Below are 17774 nucleotides of genomic sequence, written 5' to 3' on the forward strand. Positions count from 1 at the left end.
TGAGCTCACAAGCAGGGAGAGCTGCAGGCAGAGGGAGAAGCAAGCTCCCCTCTGAGCAAGGAGCCCAATGCAGGGATTGATCCCAGGACCCTGGGATCATGACCTGAGCCCAAGGCAGACGCTTAACCAACAGAGCCACCCAGGCATCCTGCACTCATTCCTTCTTATAAATACAAAGACTTAATCTTACCCAATTGCAAAATACTATAGGGTAACAGATGACTACCATATTAGGTAGCTTTGTCTTTGTGTTTTCACAAAGTTATTTGAAAATAACTGTCTAGGATATGAATTCTTTCCTAAAGAGAAAGGAAGCAGTGTAAAGTATGAGTGGTAAGAGGTATGACTGGCAAGGTAGGCAGGCCATGGTCAGATCACGCATGACCTTGTTGGACATTGTGTTAGCTAGCAATTGCTGCATAACAAATTATCTCTAAACTTAGTGGCTTAAAATAGCAAAAAACGTTATTATCATAACAATTTCTGTGGATCAGGAATTTAGTAGTGGTTTAGCTATGCGGGCATGGCTCAGAGTCACTCATGAGGTTGGGATGAAAATGTTGACCATCTGAAGGCTTTCCTAGGGCTTGAGGATTCACTATGAGGGTGTTTTTTCACCTTGGTGCTACTTGTTGGTAGGAGGCAAGTTGGTGCTAGTTGTTGGTGGGACGTCTCAATTCCTTCTTGCTTGAGTCTCTCCATAGATTGCTCATGATTTGGCAGCTCATTACCTCCAGAGCAAGTGATCCCAAAGAGGGCAAGGCAATAAAGCAATGACTTTTAAACCCTAGCCTCAAAATCATACACAATCATTTCCACCATAATCAGTGCCTTGTAAGTGAATTACCAATTTGGCCCACATTCAAAGTTAGGGGAATTAGGCTTTTCCTTATTTGAAGGGAGACGTGTCAAAGATTTGAAGACATGTTTTAAAACCACCACAGGCATAAAAAGGAACTTGGTTTTGACTTTACTTTATTCACTTGCCCATTTAACAAATATTTATTGAACATCTACTCTGTGCTGAACATTGTTATGGCCCTGAATCAGGCCTCTTAGAGAAGGTGATTCTTTTGTATCAAGGCCTGAAAGATGAGAAGGGAAGGGTAAGAGTTTCCAAGCATCCCTCCATCATCTGTGTCCACTTACCTCCTATTGTCTCCTTAATCTATGATACTGGCCAGTCCACTTGGTGGTCTGCTCAGTCTCTGGGTTAAAATTTCCTCAACTGTAAAATGATGAGTTCCCTTTCAGCTATAACATTTTCATCTAGGAAAATAGGGCAGTTTCTTTTAATCATTAAGATATACTTAATAACTTTGGCCACATAAGACCAAAAATAAGAACAAATAAAATAACAATGAATAGTGTACAGAGATATGCCATTTGAAATTTCCATAATCACTTTCCATTCTTTTAGCTTATGATTGATCCTTACCTAGGTAGCAGTGGGAATTGCAGTTTTCTGTTATTGTCTGGAAAAGAGATCTTTGAATTTTTTTAAAAATAATTTTTAAACCTGTAAAAATTCTCATCAAAATGCATTCCTGCATTGGCTTTTACTCAGGTTTGGTAATTTTGCTTACTGTTTTTTACTATTCACAAGATTTGTCATTAGGCTTCGAGAACAGAATTTCCCACGTGAACTATGTGCCTGCAGCAAATACACTGGGAGTTCTCATACAAGCACTACATATCCTGAGAGATGGGGAAAGTGAAACCAGAAAAGAACATCAAATAACATTTTATTTTCTGTAGATCTACTATCTGGTTTTATTAAGGCCTCCTAATTTCCTCTTAGCCCTGTGTGTTTGGGCCAAAAGTACCTTTTTTCATAGTATTAATTGCTGATTCTTTAGTATATATATAAAATTCTCTCTCTCTCTCTCTCCCTCTCTCTCTCTCTATATAAATAAAACTGGCTCGATGCATACTAATTACCAAAAGAAGCACAAAGAAAATGCTATCAGAGCACTGAGGAGTGAGCAATTAATACTATGAAAAAAGGCACTTCACATATATGTATGTATACTTGACATATATCCTTTACATGTACACTTTTGATGTATATGTACATATACTTTACATATATATGTCATAAACAATAGTATATATGGAGCTACAAATGCTTCTATATACATGTATTCTGTGAACTCTGTTATATTTTCTGCTCGTGAGGACAGAAACAATATTATATTCGTATTTGTTACTCTTAAGACACCTCATCCAGTGCCTAAGTGAAAAACTGTAGAATAAACTTGGCGCTATAAAAAAGATTTGAATTGAATGGTAACATTGACTCCAGTTAAGATTAATTTTATATGATCAATCTTTTCAAGTCATCCAATTAATGAATCTTCATTTGTGTAAGGGAAGAATAAGGTGATATGTGCTGACAAAATTAAGTCTGAAAAGTTAAGAATATTAAACATTGGTAATGATGATAGTTCTTAGAATTTTGGTCCTTGTTCAAAACATTGATTCTAAACCATTCATTACTTTGCATACTGGCATTATTTGTCTCTGTATAATTTCTTTGAAATGACATACAAATATCAATAGGTCTAGTTGATTTTAAAATGTTCTGAAAAGCTTCAATAAGTCCACATTTGATAGGTAGGTATATAAATATTAGTTCATATTCATTCAATTTTCCCAGATAATACAATTACCTAAAGAAATTCTCACCAGTGGCAAAAACCTGACTACTGGCTTGTAGTTATATCACTAATGAAAGCAGGAAAAACATTTTTTGCAATGTTATATGTGTTTGAATTCTTGAAATACAGCATAGTTTCTGGATTTGAAGAAAACTGTTATAACGTCTTAATATATATGAGAAATTTTATCAAATATGATCGATCATATAGAGTAAAACCACTTTTAATCTTTAAGTAGAATATGAATACATAAATAATTACATGTAATTACATTTTAAAATATCAAAATTCAAATTAATATTCCTAAGCCTTACTTCTTAGCTGGATTATTACAAAAGCCATATTTCTGCTTTTCCAGACTATACTCTGGCCATTTTCCAATTCTTCTCCAATCCTGGCAAATCCATCCCTTTAAAAGGAAAATGTGATTATGCCAAGCCTCAGCTTAAAACCGTGATTCCCGAGGCTTCAGAATAAAATTCAGACTCCTTAGCATGGCACATGGGAACTGATCCCTGCCTGTCTCAGCCTCCTCCTCCTACTAGTCACACTGAATTATTTGCAGATCCCTAGATGTTCAGTGTTTTCTCATGGGGTTTCCACTGTGTGAAATCCCTTTCCTGCTTCTATGCCTAACTTCATTTTTCGTGATTCAGTTCAAACCAAATCACTCACTATGTCTACCAAATGTCACTTCTGGTGACTTCCTTTGGATATAATTTCCTCATCCAGCTTGATTCTGTGCCCTTCAGTGTCCTCTTTATAGCCCTCATGTAACAACAACTTCTCCTCCTTCTCCTTCCTTCCTTCCTTCCTTCCTTCCTTCCTCTCTTCTTCTTCTTCTTCTTCTTCTTCTTCTTCTTCTTCTTCTTTCTTTCTTTCTTTCTTTCTTTCTTTCTTTCTTTCTTTCTTTCTTTCTTTCGTAGGCTCCATGCCCAGCGTGGAGCTCAAGACAGGGCTTAAACTCAGGACCTGAGCTGAAATCAACAGTCGGACACGTAACTGACTGAGCCACCCAGGCGCCCCACTTCTTTTTCTCTTTCTTTCTTTCTTTCTTTCTTTCTTTCTTTCTTTCTTTCTTTCTTTCTTCCTTCCTTCCTTCCTTCCTTCCTTCCTTCCTTCCTTCCTTCCTTCCTTTCTTTCTTTCTTTCTTTCTTTCTTTCTTTCTTTCTCTTAAAGAAACTAATTATGTATGAGTTCACTGAACTGTAACATGTTACTTGCCATCTCAGCCTCTGGACTGTGAGCTCCTAATGAACAGGGGCTTTGCCTTTCATCTCTGAATCACTATACTAAACACAATGCCTAGCAGTAAAGAGTCACCAAACACATTTTTGTTGAATAAATATAAATGAATGGTGAATAATTAATAATTTGCTATGGAGAGGAATAATGTCCAAAATATTTAATAACCGATTGGTAGAGGCACCTGTTGGTCACACTGAAATGAAACTACCAAGGCAGCAGATAATTTTGTGTTTGTTTGCCTCCTCCAGGTATCAGCCCAGGTTGTAGATGTCTTTGACTTTTTATACCAACAGGAAGAAAATATATATACTTTTATCCCTACACGCAGCCAGACTATTTTACAAAGACGTATAGACATAATACATTGGAAAGCACCTGGATGCATGAACACAGGGCATTAATCCCATGTTGTTAACCTATTTATATGCAGAGATAAAAGCCTTCCCGTAAAATTTACAGTGCTGTTAAAATGCTGCCCTGCCCTGTCCCAATTACCCAGCAGCATGTTTCACATTCTCTGGCAGAGTCTTTCTTGTTAAGTAGCATCAGCAAGTTAGGAAAGGGTGATTTCCCACATCTGTAGGACCTGTCGTAATCTTTATTGCCTTCTTACTTCACATATTTGTAACAGTAAATAGCTCCCTCCCTCCCTGAACCAAGATGTTGTCTTGGCTCATGCTTCCTTCATCTTTTTTTTTTTTTTAAAGATTTTATTTATTTATTCGACAGAGACAGCCAGCGAGAGAGGGAAGACAAGCAGGGGGAGTGGGAGAGGAAGAAGCAGGCTCACAGCGGAGGAGCCTGATGTGGGGCTTGATCCCAGAATGCCGGGATCACGCCCTGAGCCGAAGGCAGACGCTTAACCGCTGTGCCACCCAGGCGCCCCTTCCTTCATCTTTTAAATACACTATTGCAAATACTACAAAAACTGATTAACCCCTCACTTTCATTCTTGGCTTCGGCCACCCCAAACCAGAGTAGGTTTGCTCACTAGAGTGAACCCTCTGAAATACAGATGTGATCATGGTACTTCCTGCCCCAAAACCATTCAGTTGTCCTGTATCACCTGTAACAATGTTCTTCAGGTAATTTCACAAATTGAGCTTTTTAAAAATTGCAGGTGCTTCGGCTTCACACACGGTGACTCCAATTCAATAGGGGACAGGGTAGTGCCCAGCATTGTTACAACTTTCCACGGGAGAGTCTGTCCCAGAGCCAGGCTGAGGATCACACATCTATAGGATCAAGTCCCAATTTTTATATAGGGAAGAAGACTGTTTGTGACTGGTTTTTGTCCATCACTTTTGGTTCACTTATTAGCTGTGAGATTTTGGCCAAGTCACCCAGGTGTCTCAGCCTCAGCTACCTCAGTTCAAATGGGGATGAGAGGGGCACCTGGCTCGCTCAGTCAGTGGAACATGCGACTCCTGATACCAGGGTCATGAGTTTGAGCCCCACCTTGGGGGTAGAGTTTATTTAAAAAAAAAAAAAAGTGGGGATGAGAGTACCAATGTTGCAGCACTATTCTCAGTAGTAGAGATAGTATTAGGCCACTTAATTTATCATCCAAACTGAGACACTATTAATAATTACTCCAAGATACTACGCCTAAATTTAGACTGTCCCAGGCAAACAGAGACACAGGATCACTGTAATTTAGGTGACATATTCAAAGCATCTCTCACAGTGCATAGCATATAGCAGAAGTTCAATATTTATTTTTATTTTTATTGTTCTTCATATCTGCATCCCCTACACTGCTGAAAGCCCTTGCGTGCCAAGGCTGTGGCTCCAGGCACAAACGGCATTCATGGTATACTCTAACCAAGATCCTGAATGTTCATCTGTCACTGCCCTTCTTCCCCTCCCCCGTGTTCTATTTGTGGATATTTCCCCCTTTTCTCTCTCTACCACTAGCCCACTATTAGCACTTGCAGAGCCCAGGACATGAGTGAAAAAGAGGCCCACTTTCAGTACACTTTTTTAAATTAAAAGCTGTATATCAAGCTAACTGTTACATACGTATCTCTTATTGTTCTACCCTGACAAATATATCTTTATAACAACACGACAGGTCCAAATTTAGACTTCTCGGAAACCTTGGAGTTCCGCGCAGGATTGTGAGGGGGGGCTGAGGGTGCGCTGATTGTAAACCCTGGCCTGCAGCCGGTTCCTCTTCCTGGCTCGTCCCTGGCTCCATCCATATACACGAGCATCACGTGGAAAGGTGTGGACACCCTGACCTACACATTCAAGCTCTGTCCATCTACTACTTCCCCCTCTCTAGCAAACAACTCTAGGGGTGTCTGGTAGATTCCTGTCGCTGCTGTAACAAATGACCACAAATGCATTTTAGAAATCTGAAATTAGCCGAACTGGGCTAAAACCAAGGTGCTGGCACTGCAGTTCTTTCTGGAAGCTTTAAGTGAAAATCTCTTTCCTTTGGATCACGTCCCCTCCTTCCACCTTCAAAGCCAGCAGTACCGAGTCTTCTCTCCTCTCTGACCTCCTGCCTCCCTCTTATAAAAACCCTGTGATTCCATTATACCCAACTGGACAATCCAGGATAATCTCCCCACCTGGAGATCCTTCACTTAGTCACATCTGCAAAGTTCCTTTTGCCATATAAGGTCACATTTACAACTCCTGGGGTTTAAGATGAGGAGGGACGGATTTGAGGGCCATTAGTCTGTCACAGGGTGGGCATGGCAACAGACCCTTGGGTGAATGAACCCAAAGACAGAGTCTAAGCAATCTCTGGCACCACATGGGGGCGGGGGGGGGGCTGCATAGGCAAGGATTCTGGGTAGCTGCACACCTGCTGTGTGGTCTGGAAGCAGGGGAGCTGGAGGATCAGGGTGGGTACGTCCACCTGGGCGTCGGGATCCCCAGCCTTGCTCAGCTAGAAGAGGCCCCCTAGAGCCCCGGACCCAGGGCAGGAGCCTAAGAATGTTACATTTCTTTTCCCTATTGATCCGACAACCACAGTTCATTTCCCTTTCTCCTGATCTATACACAAGATTCTGTCAGAGGAAAGCATGTAAGCAAATTGTTTTACTCTATTAAAAGTTCTTCTTCTTCTTCTTCTTTTTTTTTTTTTTTGCATCCTGCCTTTTACTTGTCATGAAAGAGCCCCAACCCACACCCACTCATTGTTTTTAACCATCCTCACTGGCTTTCCCTTCCTTTGAATCTCTAATTCTGTCCTTCCGCCACCTCTTCAGTGTTCTTAAAATACCCAAGATTTCACCTGTTCTCTGTGTTTTAAAAAATATGCTATCCAGCCAGCAAGTTATTCCTGAATCCTACAAAATTGTCAATTCATTCCTCTTACAATATTTCTCAGTTTTAAAATTTCCTCCTCCATTTGAAGCCTGCAGATTTTCTTTCATAATCAAATTTAAAATGTCTTTTCTTGTTCTACTTGTATACTCGTATTTTTATATTTTGCTGGATCTTGACATTTTAGATAATGTTTCCACACTTATACAATGCATATAGAAAATTTTTCAAAATAGTTATTTTTTTCTCCTTTTAAGTTTTTGAAAATCTCTGAAGTCTCGTTTATGTTTTTGCTTATTCTCGTTAATGCGTGGAATTTTTAAGGGAATCGACAACGTTTAAGACTGTGACATTGTTTTGAGAGAATTGTTAGATTTGAGAATTTATGAATTACTACATGCTTTCTCTTTTTTTTTCACAAAGCTTTACTTTTTTTTAAAATGAGGTGTTACCTATTGCAAAGGATCTGACGAAAAGAAAATTTGCCAATTTAAACTTAATTTTAAACTCAAGTTATACAATTTCTGTGATATTTTTAAAACTATGACTGCATAATAATGTTATAATATTACCATAGTATATGCTTCCTGAGGGCAGATGTCTGTCTTATTACTGTATCCCAGTGATGTCCCAACTACAGTGGTCAGATTTTAGTAAATAACTGAATAAATGATATGAGAATTAATGGATGATAATTTCTTTTTTCAATCAGATTTGCAATCACTTCTAGTCTATTCTGGAATAAGTAATAATTTATACCTTTAAAGGTGCTAGCTCAGCTGTGTACATTCAAGATAATGATGGTACGTTTACATAGTTTATGAATTAATCAATACAGATGAATTTACATAAGTATTTTATAAATATACTACATGTAGTGAGAATCTGATGCATGTTATAGGATTGTATTAAGATACTAAGTATTTTTAGCTCTAACAGTGTTAGGTGATGTGAAATGTAAATCTCTGGAACTGCAATGAAGATAGGAAATGAGGGAAATATTGCTTCTGTATCCCTTTGTCCTCATTCTTTTAGGAATGTGTGGGAATTTGTTCACTCCGATTGTGGTTAGTTTTATAATAGTAAATATATGTATACTTCACTGTGGAGATATGTTATATGTTTCATCATTGCAAAAGTTTACTCCATAGTGTTCTCTTTTTCCTCTTCTGGTATTCTTCCCCAGTTTAAACTTTAGAAATGGTTAAAGATGTCTTTTTTATTGTTTGTCCTCAGAATGGCTTCACTCCTTTATACATGGCTGCCCAGGAGAACCACATTGATGTTGTAAAATATCTGCTTGAAAACGGAGCTAATCAGAGCACGGCTACTGAGGTGAGACTGTCAACCCTATAGGTTCAAATTCTCTAATCTTAATGGGCATGTTCTTTGTATCCACCGGCAGAGGATCTCCATTATCTTGTCTAAATTACAGTAAAGAATGTTTGCACTGCTGTCATCTATAACAGTGGCCATGAACGAATGACCCAGCACACACAGTTGAATGAGTTTATGCCTTGACTTGGGATCCGTGTCATTTTGCTCTTACATGAGCTCATGCTCCCGTCAGTTTGCCATTCTCTAGGTTTTGGGAGCTTGTATACTATTCTAAAATTCCATGATAGTAAATTCTACCCATCTCTTTTCATCAATATTTTATCTGTTAGGATCCAATTCAATTCTTTAAGGGAATAATTTTTAGTGATCAGAAATGATTTTAGGCATTTGTGTTTGCACGATTTCATGAGGAGTATGTCATGAAAAAAAAATTCACATTTTCTGAAGTACAAATTATGGCGCATAGTTGTATGACTATGATTATAGCAACAACTAAATAGAATGTTCTAAGTCAATTCAGTATTAGCATATTTAGGACATCTAGATGTAAGAAGAGGTCAGAGTGGGGCAACTTAGAACATCACTTTCCTTTTCCTATGCATATCCTCCAGTAAACAGAACTGCTTTGTTATTTTCCTTCCCATTTTTGCCTAGGCAGATTAAGGAGCAAGTTCAGTGGTTGCTTAGAGCAGTGACTTTTAAGCGATGCTCCAGAAACCCTTGAGTTTGAAGAAATTGCCTCAAGGGGCCACCAGACGGTTGGAAGTGGATGACACAGAAGAGAAGGGGAAAGAGTTTCACTGGGCCATGCCTCTCCTCACCCCTTCCAACCAGATCATGCAGGCTTTGTTTTTCCTTTTTCACACTCTGTGCTTTAAAACTCCTGCCCTGGAGTGAAAGATGACTGATAGATGTTTGTCATCCAGAAACAAACCTGATCATTTTTAATGTCTAGTATGACTTCCTCTCTGAACAATTAAGTCTTTAGGTGAAATAAACATGAATTCCCTCCTCACCTGTGCTCAGGGAAGAGATCCTTGTAATCTATTAAATCCATTTCCAGTCCCTTTGGCAGAAAACTTTTTATGGAGCAAATTGGTATAACTTTCTGACAGCTTATTTTCCTTAGTTAAAAACAAAATCCCAAGAAATCAGTACTAATGGGACCATGTTTCTTTTTTGCTTATGTTTGGAAAACACAACTGACCAATGTAAAATGATTTCAAGTCTCTATTTAGCACACACAGATTTTTATACTCTTACACATGGGTACAGTGTGATTTTTATGATTTGGGGCCTTTTTTTTTTTTTTTTCTGAGACACTAATTATGTCAATGAGTAGCATGTGAATATCTTCAGGCAAAGCTTGAGCAACTATATGAAACTTTCTCTCTGAATTAGGACCACTAAGAAAGGTACCAAAATAAGGAAACCTGTGTTTATTTTATTTTATTTTCTTGAATGCAGAATCACTTACCCAAAGAAACCTTGACACTACAGAGTTCTTCTATTCACCAAACAGGCTTATTACTTCTAGCGTATGGTTTAGGGAAATTCAGCTTGTTGGTATTCTTAGCTGTTTCAAAGCTCCTTTGGTCAAGGCCTCTGTAGCATTTCAGTCCAGTTCCAAAAATATCCCTTTATGTACATTGCATCAGCAGAGGCCATGTTACATTGTGATTCTCAGAAAATTAAAACCCTCGCTGATTTCTACACAAAAATGCAGCTTTTGAAAGTGAATCATATGACGTTTTGAATCCTAGCTTAGACACGTGTATGCCTATTTTTGTTTCATTTTTAATATTTAAATAACTAAAATTAATTTTTTCCTAACTCAACATATATAAACTTAGTTGATTAATCCCCCACTGCTGACCCTAATGATTATCAAGAGCACATATATGGACAAACCTCTGCACATTCCCTTTTAGTCTCTCATTCTGTGGAAAACTACTATCCTTTCAGGGCTTTATGGCTGATTACGGTTTGATATTTTGTTGTATTGCCAAACACCATCTATAGTGTCATGTGCACATGTGTCTGCACATGTGCACTCTGAACCTATTAGTAGGACCTACTATGTAAACACTAATTACTAATCAAGACACTGTTACCACTTTAAAAATCAGATAATTCTGAGATTATTCAATATGGCAATGAAACCCATGTTTGAAAATAAATATTTAAAATTTGAAATTTCCTGTAATTATAGCAGTTAGCATTGATAAATAAATGATGAAAAATGAAGCTACTGATTTTTAATATGGGTTTCTTTTTCATAGAGTTAGTTGAGGTACTTGAAAAAATCATTTCAAATGTTGACCCTTCCCTCGTGAAGTATGGGTTAGAATGAAATCATTGTGGTGAATATCCAAAGTTAAATTCTCTGAGGGAATCCTCTGTCCCTCCGGTACCATTTTTTTTTAAAGATTTTATTTATTTATTTGACAGAGATAGAGACAGCCAGCGAGAGAGGGAACACAAGCAGGGGGAGTGGGAGAGGAAGAAGCAGGCTTCCAGCGGAGGAGCCTGATGTGGGGCTCGATCCCAGAACACTGGGATCACGCCCTGAGCCAAAGGCAGACGCTTAACGACTGCGCCCCCCAGGCGCCCCCCTCCAGTACCATTTTTATAACTCTTTACTTGCCTCCCTCTTCCTGTTACCAAAATTGAAGGCTAAAAACTTTTTAATTAGGTTCTGTGCTGTCAGCAAATGCATTGTCTCTAAGAAAAAACACAGTTTGCGCTCTTTTTGTATAAACCATCCCAGGGTTGCAGTGGATAATCAGATATGTGTGTGGTGATGGGCCTGTTCTTTCCTCCTTCACAGAGTGCTTAATTTGTGCCAAACAAAGTTCTAAATTTAGGCTACTATTTTTCATTTTACAACACTACATGGTTTACTCTTCCATTCTATTAAGTGAAATGTTTATTTAAAATTCAATTCTTACTAAAACAAATTCAAGTCTTTTTGTGGTAGTGCGATAGGAAATCATTTTTCCTCAAAAATCTACAGTTTTAAAAGGATTATTGTGGAAACAAATTGAGTGGTTAGATTATGGTAAATTGCTATTGTCCCTAAAATGCAGTCGTACGATCTATTACCTGCATCTCTTCTATGAATGGAAACTTCTGAGACTTGTTTTCAAGCTTTTGTGAATTAAGGGAGGTTATAACATAATCAGAGCCTGGCCTATACATATTTTTTCTATTTATTTGCCACCTTTCCATTAACCGAATACTTGTTTCTAAAGAGAAAACATGGCTTCCAACTTTTCTAACATGGTTATCCATCTACTCGTCAAACTCTTCTAACTTTGATGATCTGTGCTATTGGTTTTTTAAAATTGTTTTCCAAGTTTAGAATTAAAAACTGTTTTTTTCATTACCTAGCACATGTAATTTTATATCTAAATGATCTAAATAATATAAAATTCAACTAAGTGCAAAATTAATGACTTAGCTTTATTTACCAAAAGGTTTTAGATTACATTATGTCCCAAACTTGCCAAATTAATTGGTAATAGACAATTTCATTGCTGGTTATTGTTCTCCCTAATCAATACAGAGATATTTATCAACTTACATAGTTAATAACATAATTTATTTCCCTGTCTTGGCTACCATATCTTTGATTCTCAATCAGACTTGTTCTCCATTATCTCTACCCTCCCCACATTTTCCTTTCTATAAGGTATTACTTAAGGTTGGTTCTAATTTTTATTTTCCCATTGTAAACATACATTTAAGCACATCTTATGTGCAGTATGCTTTGTTAGGGAATGCAGATGTTTTTCAAGATATGTAGAACAGAAACTAAGAAAACAATCTGCTAAAGCCAGTCCATAGTATGGTGAATGACTGATTATCAATTGCTTTAATCTTTTTTTTTTATCAGTTTCAGAGGTAGAATTTAGTGATTCATCAATTGCATATAACACCCAGTGCTCATTACATCAAGTGCCCTCCTGAATGCACACCACCCAGTTGCTCCATCCCCCCACCCCCTCCCCTCTAGCAACTCTCAGTGCAGCATCTCTTATGGTTTGTCTCCCTCTCTATCTTCATCTTATTTTATTTTTCCTTTCCTTCCCCTATGTTCATCTGTTTTATTTCTTAAATTTCACATATGAGTGAAATCATATGTTATTTGTCTTTCTCTGACTGATTTATTTCGCTTAGCATAGTACCCTCTAGTTCCATCCATATTATTGCAAATCGCAAAATTTCATTCTTTTTGATGGTTGAGTAATATTCCATGGGTGTGTGTGTGTGTGTGTGTGTGTGTGTGTGCCACCTCTTCTTTATCTATTCGTCTGTCAATGGATATCTGAGCTCTTTTCATATTTTGTTTATTGTGGACATTGTTGCTATAAACATTAGGGTGCCTGTTCCCCTTCGAATCACTATGTTTGTATCCTTTGAATAAATACCTAGTAGTGCAATTGCTGGGTCATAGGGTAGTTTTATTTTTAACTTTTTGAGGAACCTCCATACTGTTGTCCAGAGTGGCTGTACCAGTTTGCATTCCCACCGGCAGTGTAAGAGTGTTCCCCTTCTTCTTTATCTTTTTTTTTTTTTTTTTAAGATTTTATTTATTTATTTATGTGACAGAGAAACAGCCAGCGAGAGAGGGAACACAGCAGGGGAGTGGGAGAGGAAGAATCAGACTCCCAGCGGAGGAGCCCGATGTGGGACTCGATCCCGGAATGCCGGGATCATGCCCTGAGCCGAAGGCAGATGCTTAACGACTGCGCCACCCAGGCGCCCCCCTTCTTCTTTATCTTAATGATGATTTTAAACATTAGAAGCATTGCTTAGAGTTGCGTCCCATGCTTCCAAAAATTAATGATAGATTTTTTCTTCTTCCATTTTACTAGGATGGCTTCACGCCACTCGCCGTGGCACTCCAGCAAGGACACAACCAGGCAGTGGCCATCCTCTTAGAGAATGATACCAAAGGGAAAGTGAGGCTGCCAGCTCTGCATATTGCAGCTAGGAAAGACGACACCAAATCCGCTGCACTCCTGCTTCAGAACGATCACAATGCTGACGTACAATCCAAGGTAAAAAAGCTGAACACATTTGTGGAAAGGAACTCTTCGGCTGCCAGGTTCCTCCTGGTGGATGACAAAGAAGTAGGCCATGGTGATAATGCAAAATTATTTCCCGTCATCGAAAGAGATACATTACTTTCAGAGGTATTTCAGAAAGAAGGGGACCATCTATTGGGTATAGTAACCAAAAAAATTTAAAGATAATTTTCTTTTAAAGATGAGGGTCAGCTTTTTAGAAATCTGCCTATTTATTCTATTTGTAATCAAAAACAATAGAAGCGGAATTAGAAAGATAAAATTGTATTGTGTAGTGTTATGGATGTCTTTTCTCAGTAGAATGTATTCTGGCATGTTGAAACAGTGTATCCAATTGCAGTGAGCGAGATTGACTGTTTCCTTAATTTTGCACTGTGTAATATCTTCCCTCTTTTTCCCATACAACACTGCTTCAGATGATGGTGAATAGGACAACTGAGGTACAGTATTATGGTTATACCACAATATACCTTGTTTTTATTGATTTTAGTTTTTTGCCCAATTAGAATAAGCGCTCACTAATTCATACTAATGATTGGAATTTCCATTAGGAAGAAATTAATTTAAAAACTTTTCCCATAATTAAGGCAAGTGAATAATTCAAAATAGTTAATGTAACATACATCGGAAGGTATTTTTATCAGTGAAACTATTTAAATAGCTTATTAGAATAGATTATGAAATGAAACTCTTCCTTAATATGTATTTTCTAAGTGAGATTTAACTATTAATAAGAAATATGACTTCTCTTAATGAGATTTCTCAGGTTAGAGTTTAGCAAAGTGAAATTTAAGGAGGTTTCTTTGCCACTGTTTTATCCTTTTATCTCCTTGCAGTTGCCCTTTTTTCACCACATTGTATATAATCAATAGTGATATTGAGCATATCATGATTAAAGCCTTTGCTTTTATCTCGCTAAGTCTTAACAATAAGTGATATGAGATCATCTATTTTCCACATACCAAAGTAAGTCACATTGATCAGCAGGAACATTCAGTTCAGAAGCCTCTTGGTAGTGTGTGTGTGTGTGTGTGTGTGTGTGTGTAGCAGTCTCTCCTTGACCATTGCTCCAGAGAGGCACTAACACAAACATCGTTGAAAGTATATTGTAAAAATTAAACCTGTATTCAAAGGCAAGTGACTGTGTAGGTTGATTTTCACTTTGTTGAGGGGACTCTAGGCTAACATCTCATGATCCCTGGGTTGTGGACCTGGAGAGGTTTTGAGCATTCATTTAGTATTTACTGAGAGTGGTGTATTTCTAAAACTAATATTTTGTTTATTAACAAATTTACCTATTGAGATGTGAATACTTGAATTAGTCATATTATTTCTTCTGTTCCATATCTGTGCATGGAACTTAGGACATAGATTGGAAAAAAAAAAAAAGCCCAATTGCTTATGAAATTTCTCAAGACTGGAACCATATAAATTGATATCTTAATTACTGATTTTAATACTTTAATTTTTTAGGTGATATTTGGTGATTGTTTAAGAGATATTTTTGAAAGCAATTTTGGCTCTAAACATTGTGTTGAAAGCAGCAGTTTGGGGAGATTTGTACTGAGTTAGAAATATTTCTTTGAGGACAATAGAGTAACACAGAAGGGAACCCTTCCAATGATAACCCTGTAGAAAAGCGAACTAAGCTCTCTACCTTCGTGGTAATCAGGCAAGAGTTCCTCTGAGGGGCTTATACAAGCTTTGTGTTAGTTGCTCCAAGAGTCAGAGTCTGAGGCATCATCACCGATCATTGACGAGGCTGTGTCACACAATAAATTGGTTTATTTTTGCAAATGAGAAAAATAATTTGAAAATGATTCACCAGCAATCACTATGTTTTTTTCTGAAATTAAATTGAAACTTAAAGGATAGACTTACATTCAGGATATGTCTGGATGACAGGAAATATCAAGATAAAAATGAAAAACTTTCAGTCAATTATTTCCTAAAATACAAAAATTTGACATTTTATAAATAACAGCCTGGTTGTAGACTGATTTTTCCCTCCATTTTGACATGAATATTTGGCATCATGTAGACACAAAAATATCTTTACCACAAGTGTGGGATTTGGATTGATAGTTACTATTCTTATTTTGTGTCTTGTTTCTCTATAGTCAGAAATTATTTGCAGCTAATTTGACTGACAGCACGGAGGAATTTCTATTACTTAAGATATCTGAATACTTATTCAGGCCATTAAAAAAAATAAAGTCACCAAAAAATGTTTATCAAGTGAATAGGAAAATAATGGTTGTGATTTAGATAATATTTCTTAAAAACAATATTACATAAATCAAAGTTCATCTCAAATAAAAGGGAATGATACAAAATAACTTCAAAGCTGCAGGATTTGATATCCAATTCTGTAAAACCAGTCTTTATCATTCCTATCACCTTTTATTGAGTAAGGAAAATGACAAAATTATGGAGAGCAAGGATAATATATTTTTGCATACTTTAATAATGAAAGAGTTAATCAACTTCTATTGTGAATGGCAAAAAAGAAATGAAAGGAAGTATACTTTTCTTACATGAAGATTTTCAGACTCATTTTTTAAACATTCTGAGAGTCAACAGTTTTCTAAAGCCTATGTAATTGACTTAACCTGCTTATTTTAGAACAATCTTATTGATAAAATTTGTTTTAATTAGCATTCAAAATGGCATTCAGCTGAATTTTTTTCTTTATTTGATATTTACATTGATGCCAGGTATATTGTTTAGTTTTTGTTTTTTAACTTTTTTTCATTATAACAACCTATTCTCACTAAACACAGCTGTTAAAGAAGACAGACATATGACAGTGTAAATGATGTGGAATGAATAGTGTATCCTCTGTAAGATACAACATATTCGTAGTTCCAAAGACACAATGCCAACCAATTCTGGCTTGTTTTTTGTTTGTTTGTTTGTTTAATTAAAAAGCCCCGAACTAAACAAAACAGTAGTTTTGAGCCTTTCTCTGGAGAAAATTTTTAGTCATAATTATTTTAATCCTACGGCTGAAACCTTATGTTGTTTAATCATACTCTGTTTTTCTCTAAAGCTAAACCAACTCAAGAAACATGGTTTTGTATAAACAATAAATCTCGTAAACAGATAAATCATTAAGCTAATTAGAGATAATGTTGCCAAGAAATGCAGGGTATTTATTTACCTGCTTATATAGTTAGTTATTTACTACCTTATAGCACTATAATTGAAAGAGCCTTATTAAAGCATTTATTATCTTCATTGTATTGCTCACATATTAGGTAAACAATTACCATGCGATTTTCTTCACTAATCCAGGGACTGCGACATATGGAAGTGAAATGCTTTACCGACTGTCGTTCTCTTTGCTTTCCATAGAGTGGTTTTACCCCTTTGCACATTGCCGCGCACTACGGAAATGTCAATGTGGCAACTCTTCTTCTAAACCGGGGAGCTGCTGTGGACTTCACAGCTAGGGTATGGATTAAAATACTTTCTCATTTTAGATAGCAGTAAATGGACATTTTACTAAAGTAAAAATGAAAAACAGTAAAAGTTTGTTTCTCTTTCCTTGTCTGGGTCTGTGCTGGATATATTAGATTTTTCATTTTTTTCTTTGAATCACACGAAGTCATCATGACCAAATAAATGAAAAATAAGAATGTGTAAATTCACATGTATACAAATCATTTGCAGCAGTTAAGGAGGGTATTAATTCTGACATCAGTGTGAGTAGTTAACATTTAAATATCACTCCATGAATCATGAACGAGCAGCTTCAAGTCAATAAATAATTAAACTGTTAGAACATTAAGTATCAAATGTATAAGTACATTTATACAGTGTTTTAATGATTACGGGACACATAATTTGACAGAAAAATGTTTTTAATGAATTGAGAGTTTGCTCATATAAAGAGTCTTACCAAAATACATAACAAGTCCTCATGCTGCATTATATATTTAATGGTAAGCTTTCACTGGAAAGAATTCACTTACATGATAATTATAAACAGTGTACTTAATATGAATCAGTAAATGCAATATTTTAATATTTGTAAAATTATGGCGTACAAGAAGTCAGGCACATACTCTTGCCATAATGATGATAGAGAATAGCCAATAAAGTAAATAACTATAATTCGTATATATGGTGTTTGTCCTGAGAAGTCTTC

At 36.7% G+C, this 17774-nt stretch overlaps 1 protein-coding gene across 30 annotated transcripts in view; it reads left to right on the top strand.

The window, feature by feature from the left end:
• Positions 1-17774, top strand: part of ANK2 (ankyrin 2) — a 467799-nt gene that overhangs the window by 319154 nt on the left and 130871 nt on the right. For all 30 annotated transcript variants that reach the window (XM_057310022.1, XM_048212352.2, XM_057310028.1 and 27 more), the window contains exons 5-7: positions 8427-8525; positions 13409-13594; positions 16979-17077. In XM_057310022.1, the coding sequence (XP_057166005.1) occupies positions 8427-8525; positions 13409-13594; positions 16979-17077 (384 nt within the window). The remainder of the gene's footprint in view (positions 1-8426; positions 8526-13408; positions 13595-16978; positions 17078-17774) is intronic.

The sequence above is a fragment of the Ursus arctos genome, unplaced genomic scaffold, assembly GCF_023065955.2.
Source record: "Ursus arctos isolate Adak ecotype North America unplaced genomic scaffold, UrsArc2.0 scaffold_11, whole genome shotgun sequence".
Classification (NCBI taxonomy): domain Eukaryota; kingdom Metazoa; phylum Chordata; class Mammalia; order Carnivora; family Ursidae; genus Ursus; species Ursus arctos.